At 40.8% G+C, this 22,862-nt stretch overlaps 1 protein-coding gene across 3 annotated transcripts in view; it reads right to left on the reverse strand.

Annotated features, from left to right (window-relative positions):
* LOC134540169 (acetylcholine receptor subunit beta-like) overlaps positions 1-20,969 on the reverse strand; it is a 105,340-nt gene extending 84,371 nt beyond the window's left edge. The window contains exons 1-2 of one of the 3 annotated variants that reach the window (XM_063382718.1): positions 12,855-12,913; positions 3,460-3,626 (exon numbers count right to left, since the gene is read on the reverse strand). In XM_063382718.1, coding sequence (XP_063238788.1) covers positions 3,460-3,626; positions 12,855-12,897 — 210 coding nt within the window. In that variant the 5' untranslated portion in view covers positions 12,898-12,913. Of the gene's footprint in view, positions 1-3,459; positions 3,627-12,854; positions 12,914-20,765 lie in introns of those variants that run through there. The other 2 variants (XM_063382720.1, XM_063382719.1) reach the window with 2 other exon arrangements.
* Between the last annotated feature and the right edge of the window lie 1,893 nt (positions 20,970-22,862).

Here is a 22,862-nt window from a genome sequence, read left to right on the forward strand (position 1 = left end):
CTGTGAACAGTCAGAATCAAACATGATCAGAACTGGTACACAGACAGTTAGCAAAATGGGCAGAAAATGCCCGCAAAAAGATAAGGGGAGGTCGGGGAATAAAGCTGATAGTAACTCACCAGTTAGGGAAGTTGGCTTCTAGGGTCTGAAGCGTAGCACGTCCGGATATGAAGATCGCGGAAACGTGGGAGTCGCAGGCATGTCCATAATTTCTAAAATATATATTTAAAAAAAAACTACTATGTTGTGTACTGTACAGACGGACTAAACTACTTAAAGAATTTATAGGGATAGCATCCCTTGTATAATTGACTACATCATCGGTTATGGCCGGACAGAAGTCTTGTTGTGCGTCTCGCCGATCCGCCGATAACCTAAAACAGTCCGTCTGGAAATGCTACGCGAAGTATGCCCGGAGAGGCCGGGTCTCGTAATTAAAAGGAATAACTCAATCAAAAGGTGAGGGAGGGGGGACTTGTGCGTCCGGACCGAAAGGTTCCGAAGTTCTCCGAGTGGGAATCACAAAAAACTCTGACTTCGATATCTCGAAGTTGGTAGCACTGGCCGAATTTAGCACTACCTGTTGAGGGGTGTCTGAAACAAATAGGGATCGACTCGCCCGAGACGTCTGCTACAGACTGGGGTTAATGGCGCAGTCGGTGCTACTCTCTGGCGGCCTACAGGGGAAAGAAAGAGGAAGTTTAGCAATGTCGTCACCAGGTGTCGCGGGCGTTAGCTCCACTAGCTGGCGACAAGAGAAGAAGTTACTATTTCTGCCGCTAGATGTCGTGTGTGGTCCATATTTTCACTTTTTTTTCTGTGGCAAATCGTCCTTGAAGTAGGCCACTGCCTGGCGAGTTCACGTCAGGGCAATGATCCTGGGCTAAATTCTGAAACCAAAGGGGGGGACTGGGGTGTGAGGGTGGACAAAAAATGCAATGAGGCTGGGAAAACGCATCCTAACGTGACTTTCTATGAGTGAACCTAAGACGTATGCGTGACGGGAAGAGCTGTTCTAAGCTCGTTTCTGAGAAATGGTAACAACTCGTCCAGAGCTGTTGTTTGCAAATTTAGTCATGCAGGGTAATAATGTTACAGGCCCCGAGCGTGACTGCAAGCGGGAGAAATGTCATCCGGGCTGCTAACGTCGTCTTAGACTTGCAAAAGATCAGATTGGCCCCTGAGAAAAGGTGCCTCGGGCCACTGCAGCAAAGTTTAACTAAGTAGAGTACACCAGCCTAACAAAGTGTAAATTAACCTTTTGTAACCAAATTATATAGAAAATAAAATTTCCAAAAAAAATTTTAAAAATTTAATGAAAATTAAAAAAAAAGTGCCCAAATATCTAAGTTCCGGCACAATAAGGACCTTGGTGGCTTGGCCGGGCCAGGCTAGCAGGTAACTAGTGTCCGATGAGACGTGAGGGTCGGGTGGTGAAAGGGGGGTGCGTAGAGGGGGCGGAGAGCTCACTTACGTAGTGTACGGCGGTGACCTCCATCATGATGTGGACCTTGGTGGCTTGGACGGGCCAGGCTAGCAGGTAACTAGTGTCCGAGGAGACGTGAGGGTCGGGGGATGAAAGGGGGGTGCGTAGAGGGGGCATAGGGCTCACTTACGTAGTGTACGGCGGTGACCTCCATCATGATATGGACCTTGATGGCTTGGCCGGGCCAGGCTAGCAGATAACTAGTGTCTGAGGAGACTAGGGGGTCGGGGGATTAAAGGGGGGTGCGTAGAGGGGGCGGAGGGCTCACTTACGTAGTGTACGGCGGTGACCTCCATCATGATGTGGACCTTGGTGGCTTGGCCGGGCCAGGCTAGCAGGTAACTAGTGTCCGAGGAGACGTGAGGGTCGGGGGATGAAAGGGGGGTGCGTAGAGGGGACATAGGGCTCACTTACGTAGTGTACGACGGTGACCTCCATCATGATATGGACCTTGATGGCTTGGCCGGGCCAGGCTAGCAGGTAACTAGTGTCTGAGGAGACTAGGGGGTCGGGGGATTAAAGGGGGGTGCGTAGAGGGAGCATAGGGCTCACTTACGTAGTGTAGGGCGGTGACCTCCATCATGATGTGGACCTTGATGGCTTGGCTGGGCCAGGCTAGCAGGTAACTAGTGTCCGATGAGACGTGAGGGTCGTGAGGTGAAAGGGGGGTGCGTAGAGGGGGCGGAGGGCTCACTTACGTAGTGTACGGCAGTGACCTCCATCATGATGTGGACCTTGGTGGCTTGGCCGGGCCAGGCAAGCAGGTAACTAGTGTCCGATGAGACGTGTAGGTCGGGGGGTGAAAGGAGGGTGCGTAGAGGGGGCGGAGGGCTCACTTACGTAGTGTTCGGCGGTGACCTCAATCATGATGTGGACCTTGATGGCTTGGCCGGGCCAGGCTAGCAGGTAACTAGTGTCCGAGGAGACGTGATGGTCAGGGGATGAAGGGGGGTGTGTAGATGGGGGCATAGGGCTCACTTACGTAGTGTACGGCGGTGACCTCCATCATGATGTGGACCTTGGTGGCTTGGCCAGGCCAGGCTAGCAGGTAACTAGTGTCCGAGGAGACGTGAGGGTCGGGGGATGAAAGGGGGTGTGTAGAGGGGGCATAGGGCTCACTTACGTAGTGTACGGCGGTGACCTCCATCATGATGTGGACCTTGGTGGCTTGGCTGGGCCAGGCTAGCAGGTAACTAGTGTCCAAGGAGACGTGAGGGTCGGGGGATGAAAGGGTGGTGCGTAGAGGGGGCGGAGGGCTCACTTACGTAGTGTACAGCGGTGACCTCCATCATGATGTGGACCTTGGTGGCTTGGCCGGGCCAGGCTAGCAGGTAACTAGTGTCCGAGGAGACGTGAGGGTCGGGGGATGAAAGGGGGTGTGTAGAGGGGGCAGAGAGCTCACTTACGTAGTGTACAGCGGTGACCTCCATCATGATGTGGATCTTGGTGGCTTGGCCGGGCCAGGCTAGCAGGTAACTAGTGTCCGAGGAGACGTGAGGGTCGGGGGATGAAAGGGGGTGTGTAGAGGGGGCAGAGAGCTCACTTACGTAGTGTACAGCGGTGACCTCCATCATGATGTGGACCTTGGTGGCTTGGCCGGGCCAGGCTAGCAGGTAACTAGTGTCCGAGGAGACGTGAGGGTCGGGGGGTGAAAGGAGGGTGCGTAGAGGGGGCAGAGAGCTCACTTACGTAGTGTACGGCGGTGACCTCCATCATGATGTGGACCTTGGTGGCTTGGCCGGGCCAGGCTAGCATGTAACTAGTGTCCGAGGAGACGTGAGGGTCGGGGGGTGAAAGGAGGGTGCGTAGAGGGGGCGGAGAGCTCACTTACGTAGTGTACGGCGGTGACCTCCATCATGATGTGGACCTTGGTGGCTTGGCCTGGCCAGGCTAGCAGGTAACTAGTGTCCGAGGAGACGTGAGGGTCGGGGGGTGAAAGGGGGTTGCGTATAGGGGGCATAGGGCTCACTTACGTAGTGTACGGCGGTGACCTCAATCATGATGTGGACCTTGATGGCTCGGCCGGGCGGCATCGGCGGCTTCACGCTCGTGTCGTAGCAGCTGAAGATCCCCTCCTCGAGACGGTCTGAGGCCGAGTGGTCGCACGCCGGGGTCGAGGCTGTACACAGCACTGCCTGCCCTGGGGACAGGCGCCAGCTCTCGCCTCGCTTCCCTCGGGACCGCCGAGTGCTCGTCGCGACGGCCACGCAGCTGACACAGCTGTCATGGCTGACACGTCTGACACAGCTGACACAGCTGACACTGCTGACACTGCTGACACTGCTGACACGTCTGACACAGCTGTCATGGCTGACACGTCTGACACAGCTGACACTGCTGACACAGCTGACTCGTCCTGCGAGCTCACTTACATAACGAAACCTCACATACAAAAATAAAATGATTATATGTGGTATTCATGGAGTATAAATAAAGTAATTTATTTTTGATTTCGGTAGCCTTTTTTTAGTCACATTCATAAATGGTAATTTTTGTTGATGTGCGAAATTGTAACGTCCCTTAAAAATTACTGATATGAAAGATAATACATAAGTAACGATACATATTATCGTAATGATAAACTTAATATAAGCTCCCAATTGTTGATGATGATAATGATGATGGTGATGATAATGGTAAAATCGTAAAAAAAATAATCTGCGACTGTTATTAGCCCTAGTTATCACCACAGGGAGACAATCTTGGTGTAACTTTGCGAAATAGGAGAGATGATTCTGTGATGGCTCACTATTATTGTCTTCCGCAACGTGGAGGTGAAAGGACAATAACAACCTGTCCAAAAAAACCGAGAAGAATGTCTTCCATAAGCGGAAAACCCCAAACCTGGTTGGGAGTTTAGCTCGGTACCTCTGTTTCAACATCCAGGATGTCTAATTGATAATTGATACAGTGGTGACATAATTCAAAATGTCCGGTATGGCATAAGATGTTTTTATTACTTTTTATTAAGAATTTTCTAAATATATTAATACGTTACTGGCTTAGTGTCATCGGGAATCGAACTGAGGACCAAAATAGTTTAAGTAACTAAACATTTGAAATAGGCAATTTTTTAAATATTTTTTGGAATTTCTAGCATTAAAATTACGGATTTTCAAGATCGTGGCTGTAACGAAACATGCAACATTTATACAATCCATTATGGTGGGCGTAACGAAAAATGTAACGATGACAACATACTCAACCAAGATGGCGGGCGTAAAGAAACATGCAACATTTATATAATCCAAGATGGCGACCGTTACGATATGTGTAACCTTGGTTTTTAAGTAATATTTTATTAAATTTTAATTAATTATTTTTTTCATTTAATACATTTGGTTACATATCACTGATTTTCAAAATGGCGGATATGACATAATACTAGCTGACGAGATATATATCTTGGCATAAGTGGTGGGAGGTCAGTCTGCCGGTGGTTTCTGTGGAGGAAGGACCTGATGTCATTTTTTTTTGCCTTCGCTGGGTTTGAACCGAGGACTCCGAGCTCTATGGCGTAAGTGTACATTTTTTTTATAAATAATTTTTAAAAATGTTTAATTTTTTATTAAATTCAACCGATTAAATTGTTTATGAATTTTGAAATTTTTCCCTATTTTTTAAGGTAAAAATTACGGATTTTCAAGATGCTGGCCGTAACGGAAATTGCAACGGTGACGTCAAGATCCAAAATGGTTGAAAAAAAAATGGTGAATCAAAAATGGTGGTGTCCAAGATGGCCGCCAAGGTCCAGGTCAAAGGTAAAGGTCAAAGGTAAAAGTCAAGGTCATACAAGATGGCCGCCGTGATGTTAGAATCTAAGATAGCGGTTCATCATTTCGCACCTCACCCTTAACCCTGCGCCCGGTCATACTTTTCTATACTACTGGTGGCGTATGTGTGCCAGTAATCTATGTCCCACAAAATAATCCTTATTAGCTCTGCTAAGGCCTGAGTCAAAATCTAACCATACAAAAAAAACATTCAGACCCGTAATGCTTTTCAAATTAAGTAATCATAATCATAGTCCCAAACAAATTATTTTTATAAAATCATATAGTGGTTGTTTAGACTGTTCATTTTCAGGTAGTAGTATAGGAATGACGGGCCGAGCGCAGGGTCCAGGGTGAGGAGCGAGGAGCTGACCAAGCTCTGACGTCACGACCATCTCTGACGTCACGGCGGCCATCTTGTATGAGTGTAACGGGACACAGCGTAACGGGACATAACCTAACAGGACAAGTAGATCACGGCAGCCATTTTGGATCCGCCATCTTGGATCCGCCATTTTGGATGACGTCATTGTGTTCTCGAAAATTCCTGTGATGTGTTTTCCGCCATATTGGATAATTACGTCACCTTTGCAATTTTCGTTACGGCCGCCATCTTTAAAATCTTTATTTATTATCCGATTTTAACGGAAATTTTTTTAAAAATTATAAAAAAATTCACTTAATAAATTTATAATAATTTTTTTATAAAAAACAAACATTAACGACCCGGAGTTCGGAGTCCTCGGTTCGAACCCGGTGAGGGCAAAAAAAAAATTAAAAATGGCGACCGATCCTCCCCCCGTGGTGACTTTTGGCAGACTGACTCCCACCACTTTTCTTAAAGCATATATATATCGTCACCTAGTATGACGTCATGTCCGCCATCTTGTCTTCGTTGCTGGAGACCACCATCTTGTTTTCGTCGGCGAGAGTGCGCTGACGCCATGTTAGTTTAGTTCTTATCCGCTAGAGTGCAGTAATCATTTATTACTGTGACACCCGCCATCTTTAAATTTGGCCGCCATCTTGAAAATCCGTAATTATTTAGCTAGAAATTCGGGAAAAATTCCAAAATTCATTAAATAAATCACCCATTAATTTACATATTGATTCGATGTATTCCCGTCTTTGGTTCGATACCCGATCGATGCAATAATGTTTAATTTTATGTAAAAAATAATAATTGCAATAAACCATGTTCAACATATTTAAAGAGACTCTAAATCCTCTACTATCATCATCCTATCAGACATCAAGACCACCATATTGGAAATTCGTAATTTTAATGCTAGAGATTCGGGAAAAAGTTCAAAATTCATTAAATAAATTTGTAATCTATATAATGATTGATTAGATCGAATAAGGTCCTTGGTTCGATCCCTGGCCGATACAAAACAACTTTAATTTTAAAAAATACCACAAAAGCGACAGGTTTGAGAAAATAAAAACACCACAAGTTCTTTTAAAAAAATTTATTACATAAATTCAATACACTACTACAAGTACAAAAAAAAACACTGACAAATTACCAAAGCCATTTGGATTCCTCGTTTCAAACAGTCTTCTTATTGTACGGACTAAGCCTTTTACATGACTTTAAATGTCTATCCGATCCGTTCATTACCGCAGCCAGAGACGGACTGAAGTCCATATCACCAGGGTCTCACTTATATAGACTCATCAGTCGGTACAACACATGAGTCAAAACAAGAACCATGTTCATTATACGTCTCGGAGCATTTTTTATAATGAAGATGTAAGCTATCAAGACGTGAAATTAGTTTTTTGCACTTATTGCACTGAAATTGTATTCTTTTAACATTATTAGAACAACTGCTTCTTTCATGTCTGCGAGCATTTGAGGTGATAGTAAATGATGCGTCACAGTATTTGCACTGACGCAATGTACGCTCTTCATTAGTTGAAGAATCCATTGCTGACGATGAAACTTCGGATGATGGTGGTATCACGTCTGTTGAAATCTCCAATGTTGACATCGTCGTTGCACACGGGATCTGCTCCTTCTCCGCCGTAGCTGTCGTCAAGGTTCCCGTAGTCGATGGTACAACCTCCGAGTTCAACGTTAAAGACGGTAAAGATGCCATCGAGGTCTCAAGAACAGCTACTTGACACGACTTATGCACCAGAAGAAACAAACTAGGTGATCCTTACACCGCCGTCGTCAGAAACAAACTGAGCGTCCTGCTGTCTAGGACTCGCTTATATACATGCACCGTATGGAATAATACGCTAGTCAAATCAAGAACCATGTACAATAATACTAGAGTCAAATCCACAAATTAAAAAAGAGGATCATTTGATCAAAAAAAATTCGATCTCTCCAATATACGCCAGGCTCCAAGAGCTACAATTCACGTCACCAGATCCATCTACATTTTGCTCCTATGCTTAAATTGACCATTAGCTGCAAGTGCTCCAACAGCTCCATCAGCTCCAACACGTAATGTACGCAATGTACGCGCAATACATACAATTTACACACAATAAATGTAATGATTACACAGTACACACAGGAAACGGAACGTACACACAGTACACACAGGAAACGGAACCTCACAAGCCACATCATCGAACACAAACGGAACGTACACACAGTACACACAGGAAACTGAACGTACACACAGGAAACTGAACGTACACACAGTACACACAGGAAACGGAACGTACACACAGTACACACAGGAAACGGAACGTACACACAGTACACACAGGAAACGGAACGTACACACAGTACACACAGGAAACGGAACGTACACACAGTACACACAGGAAACGAAACGTACACACAGTACACACAGGAAACGAAACGTACACACAGTACACACAGGAAACGGAACGTATACACACAGTACACACAGGAAACGGAACGTACACACAGTACACACAGGAAAAGGAACGTACACACAGTACACACAGGAAACGGAACGTACACACAGTACACACACAGGAAACGGAACGTATACACACAGTACACACAGGAAACGGAACGTACACACAGTACACACAGGAAACAGAACGTACACACAGGAAACGAAACGTACACACAGTACACACAGGAAAGGAAACTTATACACACAGGAAACGGAATGATCACACATACATTAGCGGAAACACACAGGCTTAGTTGGAAATCAGAATACAAGAAATAAAAACATTAAATTTTTACTTTCAATATTTAATTACTTCTCAACATTACACAAATACAAGTAAAATAAGCCATTATTGTATGTAGCCAGCTTTCCTCAGTTCTTTGAGTATGAAGGATATTTCTTTGATGCACGAATAGTTTCCTGCACAAAGCGAGCCATGTAGAAGTCTTAGCCGGTCAACCAATATGTTTGGATCTTCCCATGATGTGTAATCATTCTCTTCTACCACCATCTTACTTGCTTGTTTATTATAAATACTGTTAATATCACAATCGTCCCAGTGATCATAATAAGCATTATCAGATTTATTTATTATAACATGACGTTTCCATCGTTTCGGTCTCAGGACATCGCCACATTCTTCGATCTTGTCAGCTCTATGTGCTTCATCACAGTCTATGCCTTTGTCAACAGCCTCAGAGTCACTGTAACAATCACTGTAGAAGACATCCTCTTCACCCAGATGACCGTATGAATTCGCTATCGATGATGTTGAAGTGTCTTCATCGTCTTCATGCTTCCTTTTTAGGAGTCCATCATTTTTACAAAGAATGGAGGATCTACTAAATATAGGCTTGAATGTATTCTCACTTTTCACGGTGTTGTTACTGCCATTAGTTTCAGTCTCCCCGAAGCCATTAGCATCCTTCAATTTATGTTCTTCCTCACGATCGGGTGAGCTGATACCATCACGCTCAGGACAAGGAAAATTATTGTCGTAATGCAGATCACTCTTCTTTAGTCTAGTGGATCCATCGGTGTCCTCTATGCCGTAAGTAGTCTTGACTTTACATGTTCTACCATGTCTTTTTAAGCTGTCAATTCGTGTTAACAACCTGCTACAACGATTACAGCTTAACATGTTGCGTAGTGGGTTTCTAGCACAATCATTCTTCTCATGACGTCTAGCATTCCTCCTCATGGCAAAATTCTTGCCACAGTATCTACAGCGGCTTCCTTCCGATTCAGCTGCAGATAAAAAACCACGATCCATGGTAGCTTCTGTGACTAATGTTAGATACAAACTGTCAGTTTTCTCCAATTGGAACCATTTCTTAAATAGAGTTTTTGAAATATTTCATCAGCGAGAGTTAAGTTATCTAATGCAAAGCAAATTGATGCAAGTAGTTCTGGCTGTCGTCAACAGATGGTGCCACGTGTTGCTTGCAGGTAAAATAATATATATTTCATTAATGTGGGATGCGGAACGCTCACTATCGATCGCAAAGGGAGGTTGGCTTCGATAGTATCCAAGGAGAAAAAAGATCGTCCTTCCTGCTAGTGCTTCTCAGATTTCTCACGGTCCACCATCTTGGATTGCAACGTCACGGCGACCATCTTGGATGGGTGTGACCTTGACCTTTGACCGTAACCGCAGGAATGATCGCAAGCACACGGATTAACCATCAAAATATTGATAAGAATAACCAGGAGCACACGGAGAAAACCATCATAATATTGGCAAGAATAATCAGGAGCACACGGAGAAAACCGCCACAAGTTTTCTTTGATATCATAAAAATACAAAAAAAAATTAATAAAAAATTAAAAATAAAAACAAAAAAAAATTCAAACATTCTGCTAGCTTGTGAACTTCTCATTGATGAGCAAAGATAGAGTTCTTGTACAAGCCAGAGTCTATATAAGTGAGACCCTGGTGATATGGACTTCAGTCCGTCTCTGGCTGCGGTAATGAACGGATCGGATAGACATTTAAAGTCATGTAAAAGGCTTAGTCCGTACAATAAGAAGACTTTTTGAAACGAGGAATCCAAATGGCTTTGGTAATTTGTCAGTGTTTTTTTTGTACTTGTAGTAGTGTATTGAATTTATGTAATAAATTTTTTTAAAAGAACTTGTGGTGTTTTTATTTTCTCAAACCTGTCGCTTTTGTGGTATTTTTTAAAATTAAAGTTGTTTTGTATCGGCCAGGGATCGAACCAAGGACCTTATGCGATCTAATCAATCATTATATAGATTACAAATTTATTTAATGAATTTTGAACTTTTTCCCGAATCTCTAGCATTAAAATTACGAATTTCCAATATGGTGGTCTTGATGTCTGATAGGATGATGATAGTAGAGGATTTAGAGTCTCTTTAAATATGTTGAACATGGTTTATTGCAATTATTATTTTTTACATAAAATTAAACATTATTGCATCGATCGGGTATCGAACCAAAGACGGGAATACATCGAATCAATATGTAAATTAATGGGTGATTTATTTAATGAATTTTGGAATTTTTCCCGAATTTCTAGCTAAATAATTACGGATTTTCAAGATGGCGGCCAAATTTAAAGATGGCGGGTGTCACAGTAATAAATGATTACTGCACTCTAGCGGATAAGAACTAAACTAACATGGCGTCAGCGCACTCTCGCCGACGAAAACAAGATGGTGGTCTCCAGCAACGAAGACAAGATGGCGGACATGACGTCATACTAGGTGACGATATATATATGCTTTAAGAAAAGTGGTGGGAGTCAGTCTGCCAAAAGTCACCACGGGGGGAGGATCGGTCGCCATTTTTAATTTTTTTTTTTGCCCTCACCGGGTTCGAACCGAGGACTCCGAACTCCGGGTCGTTAATGTTTGTTTTTTATAAAAAAATTATTATAAATTTATTAAGTGAATTTTTTTATAATTTTTAAAAAAATTTCCGTTAAAATCGGATAATAAATAAAGATTTTAAAGATGGCGGCCGTAACGAAAATTGCAAAGGTGACGTAATTATCCAATATGGCGGAAAACACATCACAGGAATTTTCGAGAACACAATGACGTTATCCAAAATGGCGGATCCAAGATGGCGGATACAAAATGGCTGCCGTGATCTACTTGTCCTGTTAGGTTATGTCCCGTTACGCTGTGTCCCGTTACACTCATACAAGATGGCCGCCGTGACGTCAGAGATGGTCGTGACGTCAGAGCTTGGTCAGCTCCTCGCTCCTCACCCTGGACCCTGCGCTCGGCCCGTCATTCCTATACTACTTCAGGTCGTTACCAGTCCGCAACAAAACTGTAAACATAATTTCAAAAATTCCGTCACGCAAAAAAAAATAATAATCATTGCTGGGCACACCAATTGTACAATTACCAAAATTTTCTTGACCCATTTTAACTTGAGCTGAGAGAGGGAGTTGGGAATTCCGCAGGGCAAGTTCACCAAGTGTATGTGTATGTGTGTGTGCAATTTAATTTTCAGTATTTGCTTGTAAAAGCACATTTTTACTGTTTGAATAAATTAACGGAAAAAAGGTGTCCCAAAAATTTATAAAAAGGTCATAAATCATTACTGTAGCAGTAAAAAAAATATAGAAATTGACTCCATGCATTAAAAGCTGTAATAAGAGAAAAAAGAAAATCTTGTACGAGTTTTATACCTTCTTTGCGCTTAAAATTTCAGTAGCCAGCATAATGTGTCCTAATGCTTGAACACATATTCACACACTGCTGTGAGTTTGTTCAAATTGTCAGTAGGCCTATAGCGCGTAGGACCTCAAATAAGGCCAAGTGAAGTGCACATGGCTCTTGGCCAACTGACAGCTTGCAAGTGGCTCAAGCTAGCCCACGCTCCAGTCGGTAGCAGCTCACGATGATAGCTATAGACACACGGACATTTTACGGATTCGTTTGGTGCCAGGCTAAACTTCACAGGCCTATGTATATTCCACTCACATTTCTTAATGAAGATTTTCGCCTTCTTTTGAGTAGATAGATGTGATTCGGCCACTCTGCTGCTGGTTCGAAGTTGACTGATATATTGATGTAGAGAGAAAGGGGGGTTATAGAACTGTGATACCATTATCAAAGTAATTCAAAGGTATACATGTTTGTAGTCTTCCTTACGACCAAAGGAATACGCGAAATTTCCGTGTCTCTAATGATAACTCAAGTGCATAAGAGGGCAACCCGATTTTCTGCCGGCATCGTAGGAAGCTATTCAGAGACTTTTATTAGATAATCTTCTTGTCATTGGTTTTTTTTTTTTTTAGTATTATCCGTAGAAAAAAATAAATACAAAAATATTACTTTAACAATTACCGATTACAGTATTACTAGAGACCGGAAAAATTCGCGGGTACAATAATCTCCAGGATGGACTCCAATATCCTCTACACACTCGGGTAAATGCCAACTGTTCATTGGCTGCTGACTTGTGAGTTGTCTCGACCGGGTGGCCTGTGATTCGACACTTCTATGAGTGAGGGTCTCTAATTGGCCCTCAGTCCTCCAGATTAACAGTGAACCAATGGCAGAAGCAGCACTAAGGTATAGTTATTTGAATTTTAGCATAACACGAAATGAACACGCGAATTGTACAGGTCTCTAGCGACGGAGTGGGTTTCCTGCACAGGTGTTCCACGTGCCCTGATTGTTCCAGTCGACAGAGAGGTGGCGGCGGCTAACGGCACTCACCCAACAGCACAGCGACCACGCCCCAGGCCACCGCGCGCGGCATGGTCCTATCAGCGTCTGGCTGTGCGCGCGAGGGGCCTATCAGCGTGCTATCGCCTCGAGGGGCGGCTCTGTCCCATGCCACGTGACCTCGCCACGTGGCGACGGCCATTTTTTGAAGTGGAAACTTCTTCAGCCGCGTTCAGCGAATTTCGGTAGGGACAAAACTTATGGGTAGGGACCGGAAACATTCGCGTTTTCAATTATCTCTAGGATAGACTCCATGATCCTCTGTGTACTTGTGCAGATTACACCTGCTGATTGGCTACTAACTCGTGACACGTGTTAACTGGGAACCTTGTGATTCGATACTTCTTCTGTCGAACTTTTCCCATTGGTCCAGAGTCCTTCAGATAAACTGTGCCCCCAATAACCGAAGCAGCAAGGAAAGCAAATTATTTCGATTCCAGCCTATTGCGAAATGAACCCGCGAATTTTTCAGGTCTCTACTTATGGGTTCGCGTCACCGACATGCTAGTGACGTGTTGCGCCAGACTGGCGAATCGCAGCGGCCAGTGTACATGTACACGCATATATACTCCAATACATTGTACATACTCGACTGTATCATGTGCGTGTTGGACTCTTTTTTGGATGGGTAGAATCTTGTGAGTTCACATCACCGACATTCTGTAGTAGCAGTAAGTGAATTTAAACTGACCACAAGAATACATGACCTAGGTCTGACATCTCTGGTAAGACATAGCTAGGTAATGAATTTTTACGTAATTTTTTACACACCACTGACATCTGTTGTGACTAAAAAATTATGTAAGGATAGGCTAAATTTTAAGTATCATGCTGACATCGTACTGATACAATACCAAAATTATTTTCTTACGTACATTTGACGTAGAAATGATGTCATATTACTAGAGACCGGAAAAATTCGCGAATTTATTTCGCGATAGTCTAAAATACAAATAGGTATACCTCAGTTCTGCCTCTACTATTGGCTCACAACTCACCTGGATGACTCTGGGCCAACCAAAGCTTTATCGAATCACAGGCTGCTACGTTGGGACGTCTCACAAGACAGCAGCCAATGAGTGGGTGACATTTGACCGAGTGTACGTAGAACTGTGGAGTTCATCCTGCAGGTCATTGAACCCACGAATTTTTCCGGTCCCTACATATTACACATTTAAAAACAAAGTTTTTAGTTTTCAGTTCTGTTGACAGTCCCCATGACTGGCTATTTTTTTTTTTTGTTCAGATATTTGTACATTGCCCGTTCACACGAGAACAACTGAGTTGGCGGTAACACTCGGCCCCGGTACAGCCATCAGTTAAAGTTGTTAGTTAGCCGTTTCCTGATTATCTCTTCAGTTTTAACAGGTATATTATTGAGCATGTAAAACCAAATAATGTTTAAGTATTGAACTTTGATTATCTTTAAGAAAATATGCTTGGATGAAAAATCACGAAAAAATTTAAAATTATGTGCCAATTTTCCCAATTAGTACTCAGTATTGTGTAGAGAAATGTATAAATGATTGGAGGTTAAAAAGTTAATTTCTGGAATCTTTTTTCCAGGGTATTTTTTAAACCACGCAATTAATGTGCACTTAAAATTTTTTGCGCGCTGTCAAATCATAAATTTAAAGAATCGCCACTAGAACTGTGAATCGAACCAAGGATTGGAATGGATTGAGTCAATCAATATTTTAATTATTAATTTTTGATGATTTTTGGAATTTTTCCCGAATTATTTGCGAATACGAATTTCCAAGATGGCTGCAAGATGGCATCGGTAGTTTTTTGACGGCTGGTAGGTGAGGAACTAAAGCTACTTCTAAGATTTTTCATAATGTTTTATTAAATAAATGATTTTTACATAATTTTTTTTTTTGCATTTGTCAAGGATTGAACCAAGGAAAAGAATCGATCGAAACAATTGGAGGCTGATAAATGATGAATCTATAGGTACCTCTTTTATGTATTTTTTACCATATTTTACTGAATAAATTTTTTACTTGAAATTTTAATTTTTGCATCGAACAAGGATCGAACCAAGGACATTAATTGATCAAATCAATATTAATTTTAATAAGCGAATTTATGATGACTTTTACAATTGTTTTCCTAATTTTTGGTCAAAAATTAAAGAATTTCAAGTTTACGGTCAAGGTAAAGGCCACACTGGCTTATAGCGTCTCGATTTTAGGACTCTTAAGCCCATTATAGGAATTTGGGTTCGTTCAAAGGCAAAAGTCTTTTTCAGTATTCTGAATTTTGAAGTTTTGAGGAATATAATGGAAAATGTTCCCTCAAAACGGGAGTTTTCCCTCGAAATAGATACATTTCTAGAAATCTTGAGACAATTTTAGGGAATTTGGAGGAATTTTTAGGAATTTTGAGTCCAAGATGGTTTATTCCTGATTATTTCCAAGCCACCACAAGAATACTCCAAAAAATCGTAGTCCCATAAGAAAAACATTGTGCCCAAACTCTCTGTTTCTCTCTACTTACACAAACATGAAATATTTGCCTCTCTTACTCGGAGTCAATGAATAAAAGTAAGTTTCCCAGCGTGTTACACGGGCTGTCTCAGCGAGTAATAGAGGACCACAAGCGAACGAGACCATCTTCCTGACGAGAGGTTGGCAACAATGGCCACTATGGAGGTAAGAATTAAGGGAGTTTGCATGTGTAACCTTTGCCACGTTAACACTTGAAGTCACAAACCCCCATATTCCTTTTCTAACTGGATAGCAGGATATATATTTCTTGGCTATAGTGAAGTTTAAAGCTGATTATTTTTACTTGTGTTGCTGTCATGTTAGTTTGATAACACTCGCTGCATAGTGGCAATTTTATGATTAGAGACCGGAAAAATTCGTGGATTCCTTTAGAGACAGGCTGGAATCCAAACTCGTTTAGCTTAATGTGCGTCAGTGATTGGACCGCAATTCACCTGAAGGACTCTGAGCCAATGGCAAACACTCAACAAAAGAAGTATTGAACCATAATAATTGCAGTAAACAGGTGTCCCGAGTCGGTATCCGATGACCAGATGATAGTTGCCCGAGTACATAGAGAATCGTGGAGTTTATCCTAGTGGTCATTGAAACCACGAATTTTTTCCATTCCCTATTTATGATTGTTCCTAGCGAGTTCCTTCCAAGCTCTTAAACAGACTTCTGTCGTGTTAGCTCCGATTTGCTTTGCTATCTAACAGTTAAACTCTTGACTTCAGCTTGAGAATAGACACCATTTCCTCTGACTATCACTTCCATGATGGGCACAGACCACCCAAGAGACTCCAGAATCACTCACACTCTTGGAGTCCAGACGGTAATTGAGTGACTCGGAGCCCAGTGTCGTCTGAAAACATTACAATGAACAACAAGGAAGAGGATAGAAGGACATCGTGTATCAGTCAGACTAAACGCTGGATAATTGGTGATATATGTATATATATATATATATTTATTTATTTATTTATTTATTTATTTATTTATTTATATATATATATATGTGTGTGTGTGTATATATATATATATAGTGTTAAATATTTTGACAGCTGAATTTTCAAAAAAAAAAATTGTACGTGTAATAATTACTATATTTTCATTGTTCACTATGATATATGAAAAATTGTGTTAAATGTTTGCTTACTTTCAAGTTATGTTTTTTTTTTATAGTTAAATATATAGTTAGTAGTGTACAATAGTATGTCCGAGAACAGGCTTCGGCCGGAGGAGCCAGAGGAGCCGACCGCCATCTTGGATTGTGACGTCACGGCGGACATCTTTGATAACCTTGCCCTTGACCTAGACCTAGACCTTGACCATCAAACTTTGCCAAAAAAAAGACCAAAATGTTGCCAAAGTTTGCCAAAATTCCAGTTTTTTTTAACTCCATCCAATAAACTCATAAAATTCTCTACATCGAGGAATAAAATTACCGTTTGGAGGGAAAATTTCCCATTTTAGTCCTCAAAAATGCAAAAGGTTTGAAAAGTCTATAATTAGACTTAAGAATCCATATCTACGGCCTCCCTAAACCTCCGAGGTCATAACCTTGAAAATTAGGATCCATGACCGCCATCTTGTATTAAGACAAAACTGTTGCAATTTTCGTTACGGCTGCTATCTTTATAATCAGTCATTTTCGTGCTATAAAATCGATAAAAAAAATTAAATTTATAAAAAAATTAATAACTTAAATTTTAATAAAATATATTTTAAAAAACACCTTAGCAAATATCAAAACGGTCGCCATTTGAGATTCTAGAAATGTTGCATGTGTCGTTAAGCCTGCCATCCTGGATGTGTATGATATCATCGTGCACTTTTCGCTACGCCCGCCATCTTGGATTTAGAAAATTGCAATTATCATTACAGTTGCCATCTTGGTTTCTAGATTGTAGCACCTTTCGTTACGCCCCACCATCTTGAAAATCCGTAATTATTATCAGATTTTATTGGGAAAATTTAAAATTCATAAAAAAAATATTAATCAAATTTAATATACATACTTACATACTTAATTCAAATACTGCGAGGGCAAAAATTAATAAAAAAATTGATGATAGATCCTTCCTCCATGGAAGCCACTGACAGACTGAACTCCCACAACTTATGCCAAGGTATATATAGCGCCAGCTAGTATGACGTTATGTCCACTATCTTGAAAATCTGTAATTATTTTACGATATAATGAAAAAATGCTAATATTTATGAAAAAAATATTAATAAAGTTTTGATAAAATATTATTTTAAAAAACTGTTGTATTTTTTGTTCCAGGGCCACGATATTGAAAATCCGTAATTACAAACATTCTGGCTTGTACTATAACTCTATCCTTGCTCAACATAGGAGAAGTTCGCAAGCTGGAAAAGCAGTTTTTGTAAATTTTTTTTTTTTTTTTTTTTTTGTGATTTTTCTGGTACTAAAGAAAACGCGCGTTAGTTTTCTCCGTATGCTCCTGATTATTTCTGTCAATATATTGGTGGTTTTCTCCGAGTGTTCCTGATTATTCCTGGCCAGTAATCTGTTGATGATCTCCGAGTACTTTTGGTTATTTGTGAGGAATATATCTCTCCACGAAATATTTTTTACTTAATTATTCATACAATTTTATTCAGAGTTACATTTAATTAATGAATTTCTGTTACTACATAAGTACTTACAATGTTTTTATCAGGTGCAAATCAAACAAAAAATATGCTTACTTAGTCCAATAATATGTCTTAAAACGGTTGAGAAGCACAATCATTCAAGACGAATTTCCTTCTCCTTGTGTCTAGCGAAGCCCTCCTTTTGCGATCGCAAGAGGGCATCACTCACCCCACACAAAAGAAATAAATTATTTTTATCTCAACACAACACGTGGCGTCATCTGTTGTTGAAAAGCAGAACTACTAGCAACAAGTTTCTTGTATGAGAGAAATAACTATCGGTGATAAAAATTAAAAACATATATATATATTTAAGTAATTGTTTCAATTGAAAACTCTCCAGTTGTATCTGGTATTATTCGCGGAAGCTAACATGTATCCATGTTCGTTATCTGTAGCTGTCTCAAAAAGACATCGCTGTAGATACTGCAGCAAAGAGTTTACTTTGATAAAAAAAATGCTGAATGGCATGAGACAAAGCGAGTGTATTTTGGGTCCTTGCCAAAAACCATTTAGTTGTATTCAGTGTCAGAAATCCTTTGGTAGAAGATATTTCTTGAATAGACATTGCAAGACCTGTACAACTAAGCGGACTAAAGATAACGAGGACTGGTCTACAACACCGAGGAAGAGGAATGAAGGAAAAATATTAGACGGCAATAATGATTACGAAGAATGTAAAAATGCTATTGCTAGAAATACTAACATAGATTACGATAATAATTTAAAATTTAAAACTAGCGAAGAAAGTAGTAACCTCATGAGAAATGAAAACCTTTTTATACCAAATTCTAGCCATGAAAATGCCAACAACAGAGTTTGTCCTGAAGCTGACAAGATCGAAGACTGTGATAAAACATCTGAAGCTGACATGATTGAAGACTATGATGACACTTCTGAGGCTGACAAGATTGAGGAATGTGTTGTCGTACCTGCAGCTCACAAGTTCGAAGACTGATGTAGCAATGAGACCAAAGATTGGAAACGAGATGTTAAAATAAATTATTCTGACCAAGCTTGTGATGATCACTTGGTCATGACGAAGGTGACCAAGAGGCTGGTGTTAAAATTGCAGACTTCAGAGATCTTAATAATATTTATTAAAAACATGCAAGGAATATGATAGCAGCAGACGAGATTGATTACGCATCATGGGATGATCCTAACATATTGATCGACAGGTTAAGACTTGTACATGCTTCGCTTTGTGCAGGAAACTATTCGCACATCAAAGAAGTATCCTTCATACTCAAAGAACTGAGGGAAGCTTGCTACATTCAATAATGACTTGAATTATATGCATGTATATAAAATTTAAAAATATATATAATATTTGGGATTTCAAAAGTGATTGTTTCATTTCTCTAAACCTGATTTCTATCTAAAGCCGAGTTTTCGTAATACAAATTCTAACTTATAAATGTAAGAAAAATCGCCACTGACAGACAAAATGGATAGTAATCATAGTCATACCAGCAATCAGGCCAAGTACGATCAAAAATGTAATTGAAATATTTTGAGCCCAATGTAGATGGAGCAGTTGGAGCACTCATTGGAGCTCATGAAGCAATAGTAGATAAGGAGCTGTTGGAACAATTGGAGCATTGGAGCACTTGGAGGTCTTGCAGCAATTGGAACATTGGAGCACTAGGAGCAATTGGAGCATTGGAGCAATTAGAGCTGTTTTAGCAATTGGAGCATTTAAGCAATTGGAACCTTGAAGCAAATGGAGCATTGAATCACTTGGAGCTGTTGGAATTTTGGAGAATTGGAGCGTTGTCTTTTAGAGCCAATGGCTGTTAGAGCTTTGAAGCTCTTGGAGCACATTAGAGCAATTGCAGCACTTGGATCATCGAACCAGTTGGAGCTGTTGACGGTGTTGGAACAATTTAAAGCTGTTAGAGCGAATTGAACAACAGTGTAAATTTGAGCATTGGAGCTTTGGATTATTTGGAGCAGTTGGAGCTTAAGACTGTTGGAGCGAAAGACAGTTGGAGGCAAAGACATCTGTAATTTTCTTGATGATGTTGTCACGTCTCACTTTTTTGGTGGGGGGGGGGGTTCTTTTCTTAAAAGTGTAGCTCAAATAAATTATAAAATAAAAATATTAACTAGTCATAGAGCTTCTCGCCACTTTTAGTAGGTTTATCCTTGTACAAGAATTGAAAAATCAGGATACTGAGAAAAATAGGATAACCCTTAAAACAATAGAACACATAACATTTATTAAGAAAAATAACTAGTGATGACAAATGAGGTGGAACCTTCCACGTCCTCTACAATCATTAAATACCCACAAATAAATAAATCCATTAATAACTGAACATTCTGATTATGATTCTATTATTTCTTACTACAAACATGTTTATTTTATTTTTATCATAATTTCTCCCAGGTCACCTAGTGATGCCAAACGTCATTAGTTATTCCGCAACTTCATTATTAAAATTATCAAGAACAATCACTAACACGAAAATAACTTTAAAAAAATTACTCATTTGAGTTCGCTAACATTTTCATAAACATGTTAGAAAAATATCTTGATACCAACAAATTACAGAGTTTATACTGGAACATACAAAGGAAACTTTAGTTCTGACCTTCTTAAAAGTTAGTAAATCATTGTTAAAAAAATATATTTGAGAGCAACTACTACACCAAACGAGAATTTTAAAATTAACTACGAAGAAACATGAATTTGCGGAAGGCTAAGACTCAGGCATCACTCAGACGCCATTTCACTCACCTAACCATTACCCCTATGACGCACGGCCGGGCAGCATAACAGCCTTCCACAGGATTACAGCCCCGAAGAAACATTTCACATCCCTTAAAAAACAAATTACTTGGCCCCAAAACCCCTTCGGGAAAAACATCCTGACGAGAAGTTTTCCTGTGTTTTCCAAACACGTAAAGTTATTAAAACAAGCCAGCCTAGCGTCCAGGCGCTGTGATGTCCACGTAGTCAGAAAACCGGCCGCTAGATTGTGACACTCGCCTGCGCACGGCGACTGCGCACAACCACGCTCTCAGCTGGCCTCAAAAGAACGGTAAACAAGCCTGTGCCGAATTTCTCCAGACTCGCAGCAAACAACGCGTCAGCTGGCCTGGCTGAAACGCGGTCACGCCTGCGTTCCCAGACAAATACGTGCAAGACTCGCACTCTCCCAGCCCCGCGGAGACCCAAATTACAACAAAGGTGTTACAACATCTGAGCTTGAGGGAAACCAAGTCTCGAACTAGAGAAAAGATTTTAATTGTGTTTCCAACAAATAAAATAATTAAATAAATTAATGATAATAATTTTTAACCACATGACATCACCCCGGGCGGCAGGAGCTTGTGTCCCACAAGCTTACAACAATGCTTGGGAATGCTACAATTCACTTCTTAAAGTTTAAAAAATGTTTCTATCAGTTCTCTAAGACATTTATGTGATCCATATACAGTCATAAATCAAAAATAGTGAATACAGTGTTTGATGCTTCCGTATAGATAGCAACTCAAAATTCTACTATAACTTATTGACAATTTCCTCTCGGAGGACAAGTGCGGTCTACATAATTTCACATGTTAGCACTGCTTAGGACAGCAAGCAGCCAGGAGGGAGACGGCGAAGAGATGCACCAACTCAGGGCAGAGACAGGAACAGACTGCGGAACTGTGAGCTGCAGAATCACACCCCACTTCAAACTCTGCCTCTCCCAGCCGGTTCATCTCGATGTCGTTCGTCCCAACTGCCCATCATCCCCGGTACACGAAACCATTCCTACACAGAATACATGAGCAGCATCAGGAGTCATACAATTACAAACAAATCATAACACAAATAAACTCTCAAATATCAAAGTAATAGTGAACAAATCAAACAATTAAATTATTATCTTCTTTAAATCAATGATGTATTTTCATTTGTTTATCATGAATTAGTCAAGAGATCAACACAACTAACCAAGGAGGGCAATACCAGGTATCAACAAAAAACTGTTAAGATCCTTAAAACAAGTAACTATTCATAAAACAAACTCGTAACTCATCAGCAACATTAAAATCTTGAAAAGCCTATCCACATTTCGTAGACGAAGGATAAGGTAAGGTACCTAAGAGAAAGATTAACAAAAACTTGAATGTGTCCGCATGTATGTTGAAAGTTTATAAGGTTCATAACAACACTGGCATTGTCTTGCTGTACACTTTGTTTTGAAAGTCAGGTCAGTAGCTCCCAACTACTGATAACTTTAGTCCTCATGACAAATACGTTGTTAGGGAGGCCACACCCTACCACGATGAGTAATCACTGTCCTTGGACATGGCCAATCCCCAACCGCTGATACTCCTGGTAATCGTTCCTCTCACCACGATTCGACTATATGGGCGCCATCCAGCAGCAATGGGTAGATGAAGGTCTTCTTCTCCAAACTAGCCCACGCAGTATCTGGCTGATCTTTAACGACGCGCCTTCTGAAAACTCGAGAAGGGACAAGTATCCTGGATGGAGCTGCACCACCGCACTCCCTTCGAAATTGCACTCCACGAGTCCTCATCAAAAGTCATTTTCTTCTACTGACGATAACTGTCAGTGTCACTTCTTCAATAACAAAAAACAGGGAGGGGGGTTAAAGTGGAAATTGGAATAAGGAAAACATCCCACCCACATTCTCAATGATTATTCAAGTCTTCATAATTCCCCTTATTAACCCTGGTATCCTCCCTCCATCGTTATTTAGTTCCTGACAACCAAGAAATCTATAAAAAAATTTTATGGAGGCATGCCCCTTCAACTCAACATTAGTCAAATTCTAATTCTCTAATCATAGATAAAGCTTTACATGGAACAAAATTC

Source organism: Bacillus rossius, chromosome 16 (assembly GCF_032445375.1).
Source record: "Bacillus rossius redtenbacheri isolate Brsri chromosome 16, Brsri_v3, whole genome shotgun sequence".
Taxonomy (NCBI): Eukaryota; Metazoa; Arthropoda; class Insecta; order Phasmatodea; family Bacillidae; genus Bacillus; species Bacillus rossius.